Source organism: Eucyclogobius newberryi, unplaced genomic scaffold (assembly GCF_026437365.1).
Source record: "Eucyclogobius newberryi isolate DKJ021-1_F unplaced genomic scaffold, fEucNew1.0.hap1 SCAF_22, whole genome shotgun sequence".
NCBI classification, from domain to species: Eukaryota; Metazoa; Chordata; class Actinopteri; order Gobiiformes; family Gobiidae; genus Eucyclogobius; species Eucyclogobius newberryi.
In genome coordinates, this window is record NW_027315857.1 from 17,261,395 (window position 1) to 17,277,244 (window position 15,850).

At 40.1% G+C, this 15,850-nt stretch overlaps 1 protein-coding gene across 4 annotated transcripts in view; it reads left to right on the forward strand.

The window, feature by feature from the left end:
• Positions 1–15,850, forward strand: part of nrxn2b (neurexin 2b) — a 1,099,331-nt gene that overhangs the window by 630,637 nt on the left and 452,844 nt on the right. For all 4 annotated transcript variants that reach the window (XM_072459234.1, XM_072459237.1, XM_072459236.1 and 1 more), the window contains one exon: positions 14,435–14,608. In XM_072459234.1, the coding sequence (XP_072315335.1) occupies positions 14,435–14,608 (174 nt within the window). The remainder of the gene's footprint in view (positions 1–14,434; positions 14,609–15,850) is intronic.

The window sequence follows — 15,850 nt, forward strand, 5'->3', positions numbered from 1 at the left end:
GACTGCTCCAGTCAAAGCAGGGAGCCCCGGTCACGCCCCGGATAAGCAGAAGAAGATGGATGGAGTTGTAACCATGGCAGAGGTTGCAGACCTTATAACTAGAAGTTAAATGGTTTGATCCCAGGCAGTTGTGTCCTCGGGAAAGATGAAGCAAGAGTTGATGTTGAAGTGGCCAAAGACAAAGATTGTTATTTTTCAGCCGCAGGGCAGCTGTGGCGACAGACAAAAACCTACACAAGTGAGTATCCAAAAGAAAATCTAGACAAGAACAACGTTATAATAATTATTTGCACATAAGATTGCCTAAAGAGCCGACTGAAACGATTTTATGGTTGATACAACACATTTTTATAATACTTGAGTTGGATTTAGAAGTATTATACATTTTGTATGTATGTGTGTGTGTGTGTGTGTGTGTGTGTGTGTGCGTGTGCGTGTGCGTGTGCGTGCGTGCGTGTGTGTGTGCGTGTGTGTGTGCGTGTGTGTGTGCGCTGGGGGTTGTCAACAGTCTGGGCACGGGGGAAGAAGAAGAAGAAGAAGAGACGGCTGCTAGAACATGGATGTGATGGGAAAGGGATAGTTATCTCCTATTGCTGGAAGGACTTTTATTATACATTAGTGTGTATCCTTATATTTCACAGTGAGCAAGTTGCATTGTGGTATGGCCAGATGATATGCCAGATGGCCTTTCATTGCACCTATTGTAGTAGAAGCCGTCGTAGTGATAGTAGCAGTAGTAGTACCGGTGGTAGTAGTAGTAGTAGTACCGGTAGTAGTAGTAGTAGTACCGGTAGTAGTAGTAGTAGTACCGGTAGTAGCAGTAGAAGTACCGGTAGTAGTAGTACCGGTAGTAGTAGTAGAAGTACCGGTAGTAGTGGTAGTAGTAGTGGTAGTAGTAGTAGTAGTAGTAGCATGAACCATTAACAGAGACTTAACTCATGATGAATAAATAGTTTATTAAGAATGATTCAGGCGTAGTTACTACTCGATTAAGTGAGAGTTATGGTGCTAATACTACTGTGCATGTACATTGTTCTGTACCACATTATAATAATTACACCTTAATTTGCCTTAAAAAAGCATGAACAAAGACTTAATTCATAATACACAAATAATGTATTAACCATTATTTGGGCTGAGTAACTATTTATTAAGTTTGAGGAAAGGAGTTAAGGTTAAAGGATCAGTTAAGTCCTTATTAAGCCTGAATCTCTGGGGGCATGTTTTTTGGAGCTGCTTGAGAAGTAAAAACGTAAATATGCAGTGGAAAATGAAACAACCACCACTAAAATACCACAAAACCACCACTAAAAACAACGATTAAGATAATACCCACCACAAACACAAACTCAACAACCACAGCAACGACAACAACAGCAACAAACACAACAACAATAGCTACCACTAACACAACAACCAACATACAACAACAACATACTCAACAACCACCACAAACACAACAACCCACATAACCCACTCAAAACCAACAACCACAACAGCAGCAACAACATAACAACTTTACCAACAATAACCACCACTACCACAGCAACCACCGCCACAAATCCAACAACAAGACCAAACATAACAACAGGCAAAGCAACAACATACTCAACAACCACCACAAACACAACCTCAACAACCACAGCAACGACAACAACAGCAACGACAACAACAACAGCTACAATAACCACAACAAACACAGCAGCAACAAACACAACAACAATAGCTGCCACGAACACGACAACAAACATACAACAACATACTCAACAACCACCACAAACACAACATTACCAACAATAACCACCACTACCACAGCAACCCACATAACCCACACAAAAACAACAACAACAACAACAACAACAACAACATTACCAACAATAACCACCACTACCACAGCAACCACCACAAATCCAACAATGAGACCAAACACAACAACAGGCACAACAACAACATACTCAACAACCACCACAAACACAACATTACCAACAATAACCACCACTACCACAGCAACCCACATAACCCACACAAAAACAACAACAACAACAACAACAACATTACCAACAATAACCACCACTACCACAGCAACCACCACAAATCCAACAATGAGACCAAACACAACAACAGGCACAACAACAACATACTCAACAACCACCACAAACACAACATTACCAACAATAACCACCACTACCACAGCAACCCACATAACCCACACATAAACAACAACAACAACAACCACCACAACAACAACAACAACAACAACAACATTACCAACAATAACCACCACTACCACAGCAACCACCACAAATCCAACAATGAGACCAAACACAACAACAGGCACAACAACATACTCAACAACCACCACAAACACAACATTACCAACAATAACCACCACTACCACAGCAACCCACATAACCCACACATAAACAACAACAACAACAACCACCACCACAACAAGAACAAGAACAACAACAACAACAACAACATTACCAACAATAACCACCACTACCACAGCAACCACCACAAATCCAACAATGAGACCAAACACAACAACAGGCACAACAACAACATACTCAACAACCACCACAAACACAACAACACACATAACCCACACAAAAACAACAACAACAACATATCAACATTACCAACAATAACCACCACTACCACAGCAACCACCACCACAAATCCAACAACGAGACCAACACACAACAACAACAACAACAACAACAACAACAACAACAACAACAACCACTACTGACTGTATAGTGTTTATTTTGGTCATACTAACAATAAAACCAATTATGAGACACGACGGTTAAGCCTCCGTGGTTCACGCCTATAGCTGTTGACTGTATAATGAACGTGGGATTAGCATTTGCATATTAATAACTAACTCCACTGCATTTAGCACCATAACTGCATTGGTACATTATACCACACATTAACACACAAATATATCCTGACATACCGTACTTCCACAGCAGAGGAGCAGGTGTGAACATGTCCTAGTTCATCTCCAGTTCATCTACATAATTCATTTATCGTATCTACCGTACAATCTGTACCTAGAAAAAAATATGCTGCTTATTAACTCGTGTTTTCCAATCAATAATATGTCATAGTTCAGTTAGCCTTATCAACATGATCAAGTATCATGCTAGCGACAGGACAATTAAGTATTTACACTTTACAGTATTTTTCTTTTCTTGTTTTCTTTGTCAATAATAACACACTTTTATTTTGTATGATCATAAGACACCAAAAAACACTGTTTTTAGTCTTTTATGTGTCCAACTATAAACAACAAAAAAGCCGCTAAATTGTCCTGCTTTTTACTTAAAATTGACTTTTTTCCTTTTCTTTTGCACAAACAGAAACAGAAACATTACCAACATTACCAAGCACCTTTTTTGCACTCAGAGTTCCCTAAAAATGAATCTGAGGTGAAGTTTGACAACATCACAGCGGTGAATGAGTTAACTATTACCTTTTCCTCATTTTGAGTAAAATATTTCCCTTCCTTTTATGTACACATGCTTTGTACTGACTCAAACCAAAACTAACTAACACAAATATACTTGAGCAATCAAAACAATACCGAAATTGAAATGACATATTTCCGTTTTTGCTTTTTTTTTTTTTATCAAAACGTCACTAAATCTTCTTTTTTGATGTGACATGTCCTTTTTAAATTGCATATTCACCTTCTCCCGTTCTCTCCACTCCTTTTTTGCTTTTATGTCATTTCCGTGGCGTCCTTCTGAATCCCCTGTATTTTTCCTCGCTGTTGTGTCACTGCTCTCTCAATAAATGATGGGCTAGGTTAGCTTTGAGTGCCTGCAATGTAGATGGGCTTTCTCCCTCACCGCACTTTTTGTCTCGCTCTCCCAGCCGACCTGTCCTACCTCAAATTTACTACAGCATTACTCAGAGTGCCAACCGCTTTCAGACTGTCTCTTCTTTCTCCTTTTCACAAAAAAACCCACCCCAAAATACTTACCTTCCAGGCCAGGATAGAGACAGATTTTTTGTCATTTGCTATGTAATAAACAGGGCAGGGCACATTGCATATTAGAAAACATTTCACACTTGCAAAAATTATATATTTTTATGTAAACATTGATAAAAAGGAACAAAAACACACATTTCTAAAACAACAACAACACAAATTAAAAGAGTTGTGTGATGTATTCAAATCTAAATTACTTTTCAAAATGAGTGAATTTAGTTTCGGCCTCTTCAAATTTTGTGAGAAATCAAACCGCTGTGAGCTGTCCTCATCATAAGACACTTTATTTCAGACTCAATGGATCCAAAAAATGAATTAAGCGACACATCCTTAAAGTGTGTATGTGAGGTTTTTTCTTCATTTGGTGTATTTATACCTTTTGTACATATAAATGATAGTGTGTTCGTGGACAAAGGTTTTAAAAAATCTGTAGAAAATTACAGGAAGTGACATCACACTAGGGACACTCATTCCAGTCAAAGTTTATGCAGAATTTACACAAAGAAAGTGATATTCCAAACCTAAAAAATGTGCTATTCTGGGATTATTTAAAAAATCAGATGTGCATGAGTGAGACATCATTGTATAGCTTTGAATTCACACTTTCAGAATCTGTGAATAACTCAAAATGTCTCCGGGTAGACTTGTGACTAGTTTATCCACGGTCAGTCACATAATATTTTCTAGCAAAATTCAGAACATATTTACCTTGACTGCATTTTAGTTCAATGAGTCAAGCAACATCTCTTTTACTTTGAATATTTGATTTCAGACCTAATGAGCGGTGTTGCTCCACAGTTATTTGCTCTGCTCCGTTTGATCTAAAATGAATGAGAACATGTCCAAACAGATAGTCTATTATTTCCCTGTCTGTTTCTTACTTTGAGCAGTTGAATTTGTCTTTGAAAATGGTTTGAATTGGACTAGTTTTCCTTGGGTCAACGTAGTTTGTGGTTGGCCATGAAGGATGGGTCAAATGCACTGGATAAAAATCACTAGATATATGAGTCACAGCCTAATCTGTTAATATTCAAGATTAAAAAGAACCAACATTACCAAAAGTCCTAAAAAAAATTATAGTAACAAAAAAAAACATCTAAAACTCCAACACCATATAAATATTGCCAGTTAGCAATTGGATAGAAATAAACCAAAATATGCTCTTGTCCAAAACCCATTGAAAATTGAGAGCCAAAACAGAAACTGTCCAAACAGTTTAGAATTGTTTATTGTTGCCTAGCGTTCTCTGTGTGGGTGCAATGGGATTAAAAAATGTTCATCTGCGCTGCACGCTTGACAAGTTATGCAACAAACGCAAGATCAACACAATTAGCGCTTAAAGGACAGTGCTCGTAAATCAAACCGACCCAAATAAATTGTGTATAATTTATTTAACACCTAATGGTAGTAATTCATCAGGTCGAGTTGAGTCATTTAGCCTCGCTGCACAAAAGGCTTGTCAAGAACTGCTTAGGAGAGTTGACGTCTGTTTTTTGTGCCATTATGTGGAGATTAAATACTTGGGCGAAAATTCAGTCAAAACATTATTTGCTGTATAAAAATGGCTGTAGTGGCTTTAATTATTTCATGTCAAGTTGGGGTTTAGGAGGAAATTAAAATGTATTTTGACATGGGCAGGAAGCAGGCAGTGATGAATGTAAATGCTCAAGATTGTGTTCGGATGTGACATGACGGAATAAGGACACATAAAATGCATATAAGTCGATTTTTTAATAAAGGCCTGGCATCATCTTCACAAATATTGCTTTATTGTCTGTCCTCGCAGGCTCCATTATAATTACAAATGGCTTTAAAAAAGTTACAAATCTTTCGCCTGTGGCTGGCTAAATTGAATTTAGGCCTAACTTTAAATCATGTTGTCGATCTATTATTGAAGAATGGCGGCCTATTTCCCAATAAAATCCTCATTACGTGATAAATATACATCCAGGGTATCTATCTTTCTGAATAGTACCTTGTATACTATTAGAACATTAGAACAACTATTACATATATTGTCTACAAATCTAGATACCTTTCTTTAACCTAATTTAACCTGCTACTGAATGAAGACAACTGTGTGAAATGGATGGCAAGAAGAAGAGGAGAAGGAGGGAGAGGTACCAAAGCCTGCGCAAATATGGAGTGACATTTCATACAGTACGAATGGAACCATGAAAGTGTGTAATGATGCCTGTCTGTGCGAAAGAGAACAGCAATTTGAAGGACGCACGCAACCGTGTGACTTTGTTTCAGTTAAAAAGTGCACTGTGTAGGCGAGGCGTACGAGTACATATGTAGCAGAAACACAAGGACGCGCTACATTGGGTTGAGTGGTGCTGCTAGGGCCGTGGGGCAGTCGGCGTCAAAGAAACAAAGTGAGAATGGCCGAATAAGTTAAGCAAGAAGATGAGCCGATGCAAAGTTAGCGAGTCAAAATGTGTAAAGTAACTAAGACGAAAACAGTGGTTTATACAAACTGTGGGAAACTTCTGGAGTGTCAATGCTGGCTGCAATCTGATTTCTCTTGAGAACTGGTCAGGTCACTCTTGTCTCAATCTCCACCCTGGTCAATAGTCTAATCACAGCAAGCATCACGCTGCAAGACATGTACTGGGTCTTGGAATTAAGCAGTGACACAAATGAGATTGGTGGTTGGTCAATACTTGTGAAAGTGACAAATTAGTTTTTAGCGACCTATGGAAATTTGGCTGAAAATAAATCAAGTACTCCTGCTCTAATTTCATATTCCCTAACACTTTGCAACAAATATATTCTTCGATAGAGCCACTGCCAAACCTAAAACTGTTTGATACCAGACCAGACCGAGTGGCTAGTACACCTGCCTCACAGTCAGACTCCGGAGCCAGAACGGCCTGTTATTTGTGGATTTGCATGTGTCTCCCTGTGTCCGGGTAGATTTCCTTCAAGCACTCCAGTTTCCCTATCAACCAAAAAAATACACCGGAGGTGCACCTTAACCTAACCCCTCACTCAGAGGGTAGGTGTGAGTGTAGTACAGACTGCCCTTTCTGTTGAGAAACTATTTTCACTGCACTTCACGAGGCACAACTTGGATGGCACACTAGGTGCAGGTGGCCGACTCCCCACCAGAAAAGTGACATAAACCCTTTACAAACAGAAAACACGGTGATTGCCGGGTGCTGTCCTTGGCTCTTCTCCTGCACTTTTCATTACATTCAATACATGCCAGTAAAGTCCGCAGTACTTCTGTATTTATACACAAGAGGAGCATGTCCATGTGCTACGAGGGGAGCGGGGGCAGGGGGAGGAGCACAGTGGCGATTAATTCAAAGCTAACGCAGAAATAAGCTGTGTTCTTTGCATACGCTGCAATATACACGCTGATATTTTCACCAGGTGTCCACGATCCAACACACACCTTAAATAAATTAAGAAATGTAAAGCAATAGTACTCAGGGGAGAGATAGTTAGGGAGTTAGGGCACTATTGTTATTGTCCTCCAATTCACTAAACAAACTGAAGCTAAATACTACTCCAGGGAACAATGTAAGAACACGGCGGAAAGCTCAAAAAAGAAATGTTGCATATTATGTGTCCTTTAAGTCCAACGCCCACAACCAAGTCTTTTTATAATAACTCTTCATGATGTATTTCCTTTCTCTGCTTGACACTAACAAACAGCTTTAGCAACATTAGCAACAATGCTGGCTGCCTTAGAGAAATATGCGTCGACTTAAACTGATTTGCACCACCTGCTTTCATGGCAGAAGCAAGCTGGCACCTGCGAGCCAAAACATGTCACCGCACCATCGAATAATTACAACCTTTACCCGCCTTCAATCTTTCATTTTCTTAGCGCATTTGAAAACAGCATTTTGCAATCATTTGTTTGTATACCCGCAATGCAAAAAAAAAAAAGGCACCACGTAATTACGCTAACTTATAATTTAGTGTCTGCAATTAGCAAAGCATCAACATTTATTCTTGTTGTGATGGCTTCCTCTTTGTATAATTAGCAATCGTGCAGTCGCGCTATACCCCCCCGACTCACCATTGTCCCACGCTAAGCCCCCCAGTGTGTGTTTTGCGGCTAATCGCTAATCATTCAATCTTTATCAACAAGAAGCAGCATGAGAGCTAAACAACGCTGAAGGGAAGACTGTGTAACTTTGTTTGTAGCAGGCATCCCAATATGTCCCGCCAAAAAAAATGGGGAGAGTTACTTCAAAATGAGTGATTAAGATTTAAATACATAGTCGTAATGGCAACAATTGTTTGTAACTGTTGCGGTTTTGTAGCAGCAGATATTAAAGGTTCTGTAGTAAGCTTTTTATGCTTTTTTTGCTTTTATTTTTTTTAAATGGCATAAATATGTAGCCTAAGTATGTGTTTTGGTAACTGGTGACTGGGATTTTTCCACTTCCTACTTGAAAAAAATGCATCTCAGACCGGTGAGACGTGTTCAGCATCAGCAATAATGAAAAACTACGCCCCTTTTGACATCACCATCCCATCGATAATAAGAATGGAAATCTCTGGAAGATACTTCTGGCGGTCGAGAAAATGGCCATCACAAAAAAATGGATGACACAAATGGCACCAACAATAAAAGACTGGACCGACACCCTAATGGACATACGGAAAATGGAAAAAAATCACATGGAGACTGACCTTAGAAAAGGACAAATTTGACATAAACTGGACTAAATGGGACTCACATCTTGGTGTACGTTAACCTTGCTCTTTACTTTCATCTGGATGCATTAGTCACAGTAATCTAAAATAATATACACTTACCGGTAGTTTTTTCTCTGGTTCTGCCCCTTTTTATCCCATGTAGACTGGGACAAGAGCGGTCTGACGGGTTTGAAAGCCAAGCTCAATTGAGTTTGGTTGTTTAACTGTTTTCAGAGTTCTATATGCATGGAAACATAGTGATTGTCAACATTTCCAGGTTAAATCTGGTAATATTCTGCTTTAAACATATCAAGGGCATGCGTATATTAGATTGCTTTAGCCTATGCTTCAGCTGGAATGCTCTGTGGTCTAAACTCGTAATATGTGAAAGAACTGTTCTCAAAGTGCCGGCTGAAAGACTAAAGGAGGGAGCCAGATTTACTGGATTCACTTGATTTCATCAGTGAATCTTACAGAGATCTGTGAGCTACCCACCGATCGCATCCTCAGTCAATAAAAAACAACCATAATGCAACAGTTTTGAGTCAACACATTGATCAATACTTGATGTACAAAGCTTGGAACACTTCGATTACTTAGTGTTGACATCAAATCCATCCCTTTTTGCTTTTGATTGGCCCGTCATCTCCTCTCAGGGACCTCGGCTCCTCCCACCGGCCCCAGAGAGATCTTTATGGCGACCGTGTTATTGCGTAGGGGTGGCGGTCTCGGGGCCTGTAATTGGTCCTCTTCAACAAAGTGGACATTTATCACTGTTGGGAGAGAAAAGCCTGACTAGGACATAGATTCAGGTTGAGGGGGGGAGGGGCGGGGGAGAAATGGTTACTCATCAGATTTGGCTCCAGGCTGAAAAACAAGGCTCTAATTGGGGATAAGAAAACTGGGTTATATAAGCTGTGTCAAACTTAAAATAAAAGGGCATTCAGACTGTCAGCAAACCGCATTTGCTGAAGCTATACACTCTGGGGCCAGTGTATCATTCATCTTCATAATCATGTGCAATACTGTCGTACTCATGTGCAATACTGTCATACTCGTGTGCAATACTGTCATACTTGTGTGCAATACTGCCATACTCATGTGCAATACTGTCACACCCATGTGCAATACTGTCACACCCATGTGCAATACTGTCATACTCATGTGCAATATTGTCATACTCGTGTGCAATACTGTCACACCCATGTGCAATACTGTCACACCCATGTGCAATACTGTCACACCCATGTGCAATACTGTCACACTCATGTGCAATACTGTCATAATCATGTGCAATACTGTGACATCATTTCAATCATCCTGGTTCATTATTCTCTGTACATATAACAGCTGTAAATAAGAGTGTTATTGTTATTTTTATTAAGAGTATAGGAAGTGTTTTTTTTATACGTTTTTTATTTTATTATTATAATTCTGTACCCACTCTGTGTTGCAACACTGAAATTTCCCCATTGTTGGACAAATAAAGGCTATCTTATCTCTTATCTAAATCAGTAAAGCATTTAATTATGACCATTATGTGTATTGCAGTATTATTTCCATCACAATCCAAAGTTAAGTTAGAATCACATGAATTCCACTTCAAAGCTTAGTCTCACTTTCGTCACAGAATTCCAAAAATCGAGCTGTTTTGAAAGTTTTCCGTCGTTAAACTTGTCCGACTTATTAGCGACACCTTTTATAAATAAAGTGTAAAAAGCACACTGAATAAAGAGAGTGTCAAAGTGCAACTGATTAACTTTCGGGGAAAAGAACCTTAAAATGTGTGTGTGGGGGGATAAATCCAATCAGAAATACAAATTAAACAAACTACAACTGTTACACGCACACGCCATACATGACCCCGAGTTTTGTGTGCACATTTTCTTGGAAGTTACTCCCCTTTCCTCCCTTTTAACTTCTCCAATTCTACACCTAAACCTGACCCGTATTTCTATCTTGAAAATGCCTCGTTTGCGTATTTCATATTACAAACTTCATTACCCATAATTCCATATCTGCCGGGTCCATCTTTCCAGTGTGAGTCCAGGACATCCATCAGCGTGTGGGACAGATAACGAGTTCATTGTATTGATTTGAATGCCGGCTAGCCCCAGCTGGGAAATATGAAGTGTCAAGTACTCATTAATTCAGGAGAGAAGTTGGCAAACACCGTTGACTCTTTCCATTAGGTAAAGCCCACATAAAATCGACCTTGTGGCTTATTGTGCTCTGAAAAGTTGCTTTGTAAGTGCTTAAATCTTTCATTATGTTCATTGTTGCCTGATGCTTGATGCTCATTTTCTGCCGCCTCAAAGCTAAAGTGTTGAGAATTTTTGGTTATTCTTTTTACTCACATCAAAGGACCTCTTTTGTGTTTCTCATCATTTCAAAGTCGCGGAGTTGGAAAGGGGGAGGCTAATTGGGGCTTAACGATGAATAGATGTATCCTTTTTATGCTTTAATGTAGCAAGACCTCAATTGTACTTTGAGATATTTGAGCCTTTTGAGCCATTATGTTTAGAATGATTTTATTTGTTGTTTTTTAACCTGTCACCCGCGACCCCGAAAGGGAAAATGGATGGATTTTTTAACCTTCTATTCATTAAAAACAACTGTAAAGATGTTTGTAAAGATATCAGACATTAATCAAAGATAGTAGTTATGTCCGTAGTTCTGTGGCTTATGGAGTTCCACAAGGGTCAAGACTAGGTCCACACAAATTCGTTTAACAAACCATGCGACTTGACTGAGGATTTTGAAAATACAACAGGTTAGCAAAAATAATTGTATATTGTAAAAGTATTTGAAACTATGTCATTACATAAGTAAGAATTACATTTAAGTTTTAAAGTTTAATAAAAGTGCAGATAAACAAAATAATGGTTGAAACGACAAACAAACAACAACAATGAATGTTAAAAAATACATGAAAAATACATATTTAAATAAAATATTAGGAGTCAAATTTCAAATATTTTTTAATTACTGTAAATTTAAGCTACATTTAAGGGCTTTTTGAAGGAAAAAAAAAAATAAAAAATCTCTTACACTCTCAATCCCAAATCTAAATGATCAAGACCAAAACGTCTAAAAGAAACATTTGGTGACAACAATTCAAAAAAATAAATGATAGACTTAATATAAAAACCCATGCAATTGTGAAGCTTTGTAGATGCAAGTACATTTTCCATCAATCAAGTTCAGTCAACGTTGGCCGTCCTGTGATTGATTGCACCCCTGTTTACTATTCCGGCACCACAGATTTACCTTGAAATCCCTTCCCGTCCTCGCCGCCTATCACTCGGGGCGGCCCTCCCCTGACGTGGCGCGTACGTCCCCGTCGGGCCCGTCTTTAATTCATGTAATCGTGTGTGTAATGACAGGCATTTCGTCAGGGGGACGACTCTCTGGAGCATAATTCCCCAAATTCACCCGCCGTGTCTTTAAGATGTCAATCCTCTTCTCCCTCACTCTCGTCTCCTTGCTCTTTCCTTCCTATTTGTCTTTCTATCTTGTTCTCCCTTCCTTTTTATCTCCCTCCTTTTCCCTCTCTCTTTCCCCTTCCCTCAGTCTCTTCTCTCTCTCTCAACCCAACTTTTCTCTCATTTTCTTTCACTCTGTCTAAATCCCTCTCTTTTTATCATCGTTCCCTCTCTCTGCTCTTCTTTCTTTCACTCTCTGTCTATCCCTAACTTTCACCCACTCTTTCACTTTTACTCCGTCTCTCTCCCTCCCCCTCTCTCGTCACTCTCTTCCTTTATTCTCTCTCCCAATTATCACATCCTTTTCTCTCTTTTTCTTGTCTCTCTCTCTCCTCCCTCTCCTGATCTCTCTTTCTCAAACGCATCTCTCTCTCCTTCTACCATTCCTCCCTGTCTCTTTCCTCCTCTCCCTCTCCCTTTAGCTCTTCTTTCTGTCTTACTCTCATTGCCCCGCCCTTAGTCTCTCTCTGTGTTTCTCTCTCCCTCTTTCTTTCACACTCTCTTTCATCTCTCCCTCCCTTGCTCTCCCTTTCTTTCTCTCCTTCTCTTGATCTCCCTCCTTGAACTTGCTCTCCTGTCTTGCTCTCTCTCTCACTCCTCTCCCTTGCTATCTTTCCTCCCTCTCTCTCACTCCTCTCCCTTGTTCTCTTTCCTCCCCCTCTCTCTCACTCCTCTCCGTTGCTCTCTTTCATCCCCCTCTCCCTCTCTCTCACTCCTCTCCCTTGCTCTCTTTCCTCCCCCTCTCCCTCTCTCCCTCTCTCTCTCTTTCTTTCCCCTCCCCCTCTCTCTCACTCCTCTCCCTTGCTCTCTTTCCTCCCCCTCTCTCTCACTCCTCTCCGTTGCTCTCTTTCATCCCCCTCTCCCTCTCGCTCACTCCTCTCCCTTGCTCTCTTTCCTCCCCCTCTCTCTCTTTCTTTCCCATCTCCCTCTCTCTCACTCCTCTCCCTTGCTCTCTTTCCTCCCCCTCTCTCTCACTCCTCTCCCTTGCTCTCTTTCCTCCCCCTCTCCCTCTCTCCCTCTCTCTCTCTTTCTTTCCCCTCTCCCTCTCTCTCACTCCTCTCCCTTGCTCTCTTTCCTCCCCCTCTCCCGCTCTCTCCTCTCCCTTGCTCTCTTTCCTCCCCCTCTCTCTCACTCCTCTCCCTTGCTCTCTTTCCTCCCCCTCTCTCTCTCACTCCTCTCCCTTGCTCTCTTTCATCCCCCTCTCCCTCTCTCTCACTCCTCTCCCTCTCTCTCTCTTTCCTCTCCCTCTCTCTCACTCCTCTCCCTCTCTCTCTTTTTCCTCCCCCTCTCTCTCGCTCCTCTCCGTTGCTCTCTTTCCTCCCCCTCTCCCCCTCTCTCACTCCTCTCCCTCTCTCTCTCTTTCCTCCCCCTCTCCCTCTCTCTCCCGTGACACCTGTGTCTGGAATGGGTCCCAGTCAGTCTTGAGCGACCCGAGCAGAACAGTGAAGTCCCCAAACGTGAACAAAGGGGCTCGTTTGGCCTTCAATAAAACAATGCAAAGAAGAGATTGTTGCTCAAGCGAGACATTTCAAACACGTGTGCCTTTTTCAGCTCCAAAAGCAGCTATTTCACCTCAATAAATGTGCGTTTTTTTTAAATATATAGTTTTAAGTGACAATTCATAACCAACCACATTATTGCTACTATTGTTCTTTTACTTCTTTCAATAGTGCTATAAATACTAGTACTACTAAATACATGTTTACTCCTATGACTAATACTATTACAAGTACTACTCGCTACTGCTACTTCAGTCACTACTAACTACTGCCAAATTATACGCACAACTATTACTACTAACAGCACTACTACCAACACCACTACTACTATTACATCTAAAATTACTACAGCTAATAAAAAGTTTTCTACTTCTACTACTACTATAATCATTACCACAAATGTATACTCACATAACTATGCCTGCATAGCAACTACATTTTGACTACAACTACTACTGCTACTACTACTACAATTACAAATTTTATGCACAACTATCACTAACCATTTTACTCCTATACCTAGTATTACTATTACTAACACTATCAATACTACTGCTACTACTATAAATACTACTACTAACTACTTAACATTACTTCTACTTTAATTTCTGCTAAATTGCTACCTTCCCAAAACATTTAAATACCAAAAAAAATTGTAACGTGTATGTAATGTGTAATGTGTGTATGTAATGTGTAACATGTGTATGTAATGTGTAACGTGTGTATGTAATGTGTAACGTGTGTATGTAATGTGTAACTAATATGTATTGTGTGTTTTCCAGGAGAGCTGTACATCGGTGGCGTGACCAAGAACATGTACAGTAATCTGCCCAAGCTGATTGCGTCCCGGGACGGGTACCAGGGCTGCCTGGCCTCTGTGGACCTGAATGGGAGACTGCCCGACCTGATCGCGGATGCCCTCCACCGGGTGGATCAGGTGGAACGAGGCTGCGATGGTGAGCGCGTACTTTTCATCTATTATTAAAGGTTTAGGCCTCTTCATATTCTGTTCCCATGTTATACATTATTTGTGCCTGCATAACTACATATAAGTCATGCTGGTAAAAGTTATACATTATTATAATATGTATAACTCTGGCAACCAGGAGGGAAATAATATAAAACAATACATCATAATAAAGCAGCCATGAAAAGGTGTGAGCTGTGTGGAAAATCCAATCGGAGTGAGAAAATGTTGTCTCAACACACTAATATGAAACAGATTTTCTGGCAGTCATGTTTCTTGTATTAAGAATATTTCTACATGCCTGGATATTTGATATGTGCCACAATAATCTTTTTCCACAGTTAGGTTCAAAGACAGTTCGGATAAAAGGGTGCTACACCGGAAAATGTTTTCCATACAAATATGAACAGTATATTTGGATCAAACTGTTTTGCCAAAACTCCTCTGCAGTTCTTCAATGGAATGCCATGATTTCGATGTGTTTCTCTCGTGCCCTGATTGAACACAGTCGCCGCTTGAGTAGGTAATAACAGTTTTCAGTTTAATATAATATTTTGAACTGTATTTTGAGTCCTGTAATGCATGTAATCCATAAATATAGGGCCTATTCTGTCGCCTTCTTTTACATCACAGACTTAATCCAATGTCCTTTTCATTTTAATGAATGGTTAAAATATAACAAATAAAAATGATAATTGTAACTGTGGGATTGACACAGTTATCCATCCATCCATTTTCTCCCACTTGTTCCCTTTCGGGGTCGCGGGTGACTGGAGTATATCCCAGTGACTTCGGGCCTTAGGCAGGGTACACCCTGGACAGTGGCCAACTCGTCGCAGGGCCAACAATTGACACAATTAAATCAATTAAAATATGACCATCTGCACCACAGACTGTAGGACAGGTCAAAAGTGGACAAGACTAAACCAAATCTAAAATTCTCAACTTTTCCCCTCATAATCAATACATTCTGTCTCCACCTCAGAAAGTGGATTGAAAAAGCAGAACTTTGGGAAGAAAAAAACCTGCACAGCGCACAAAGTAAACAACATGAGGTCCAAGAACCACACAAGTTATTCTTCTACAACTTGTTTTGCATGTGAATGGTTATGTACTGAGTGAACATGAGCAGCAGGTGCCCCCCCCCCCCCCCCCCCCCATCTTGTGATATAATAAAACCCCATGGCAGGTAAAGAGTAACACTTTTAATCTTCTTCTTCAAATGTGTAAG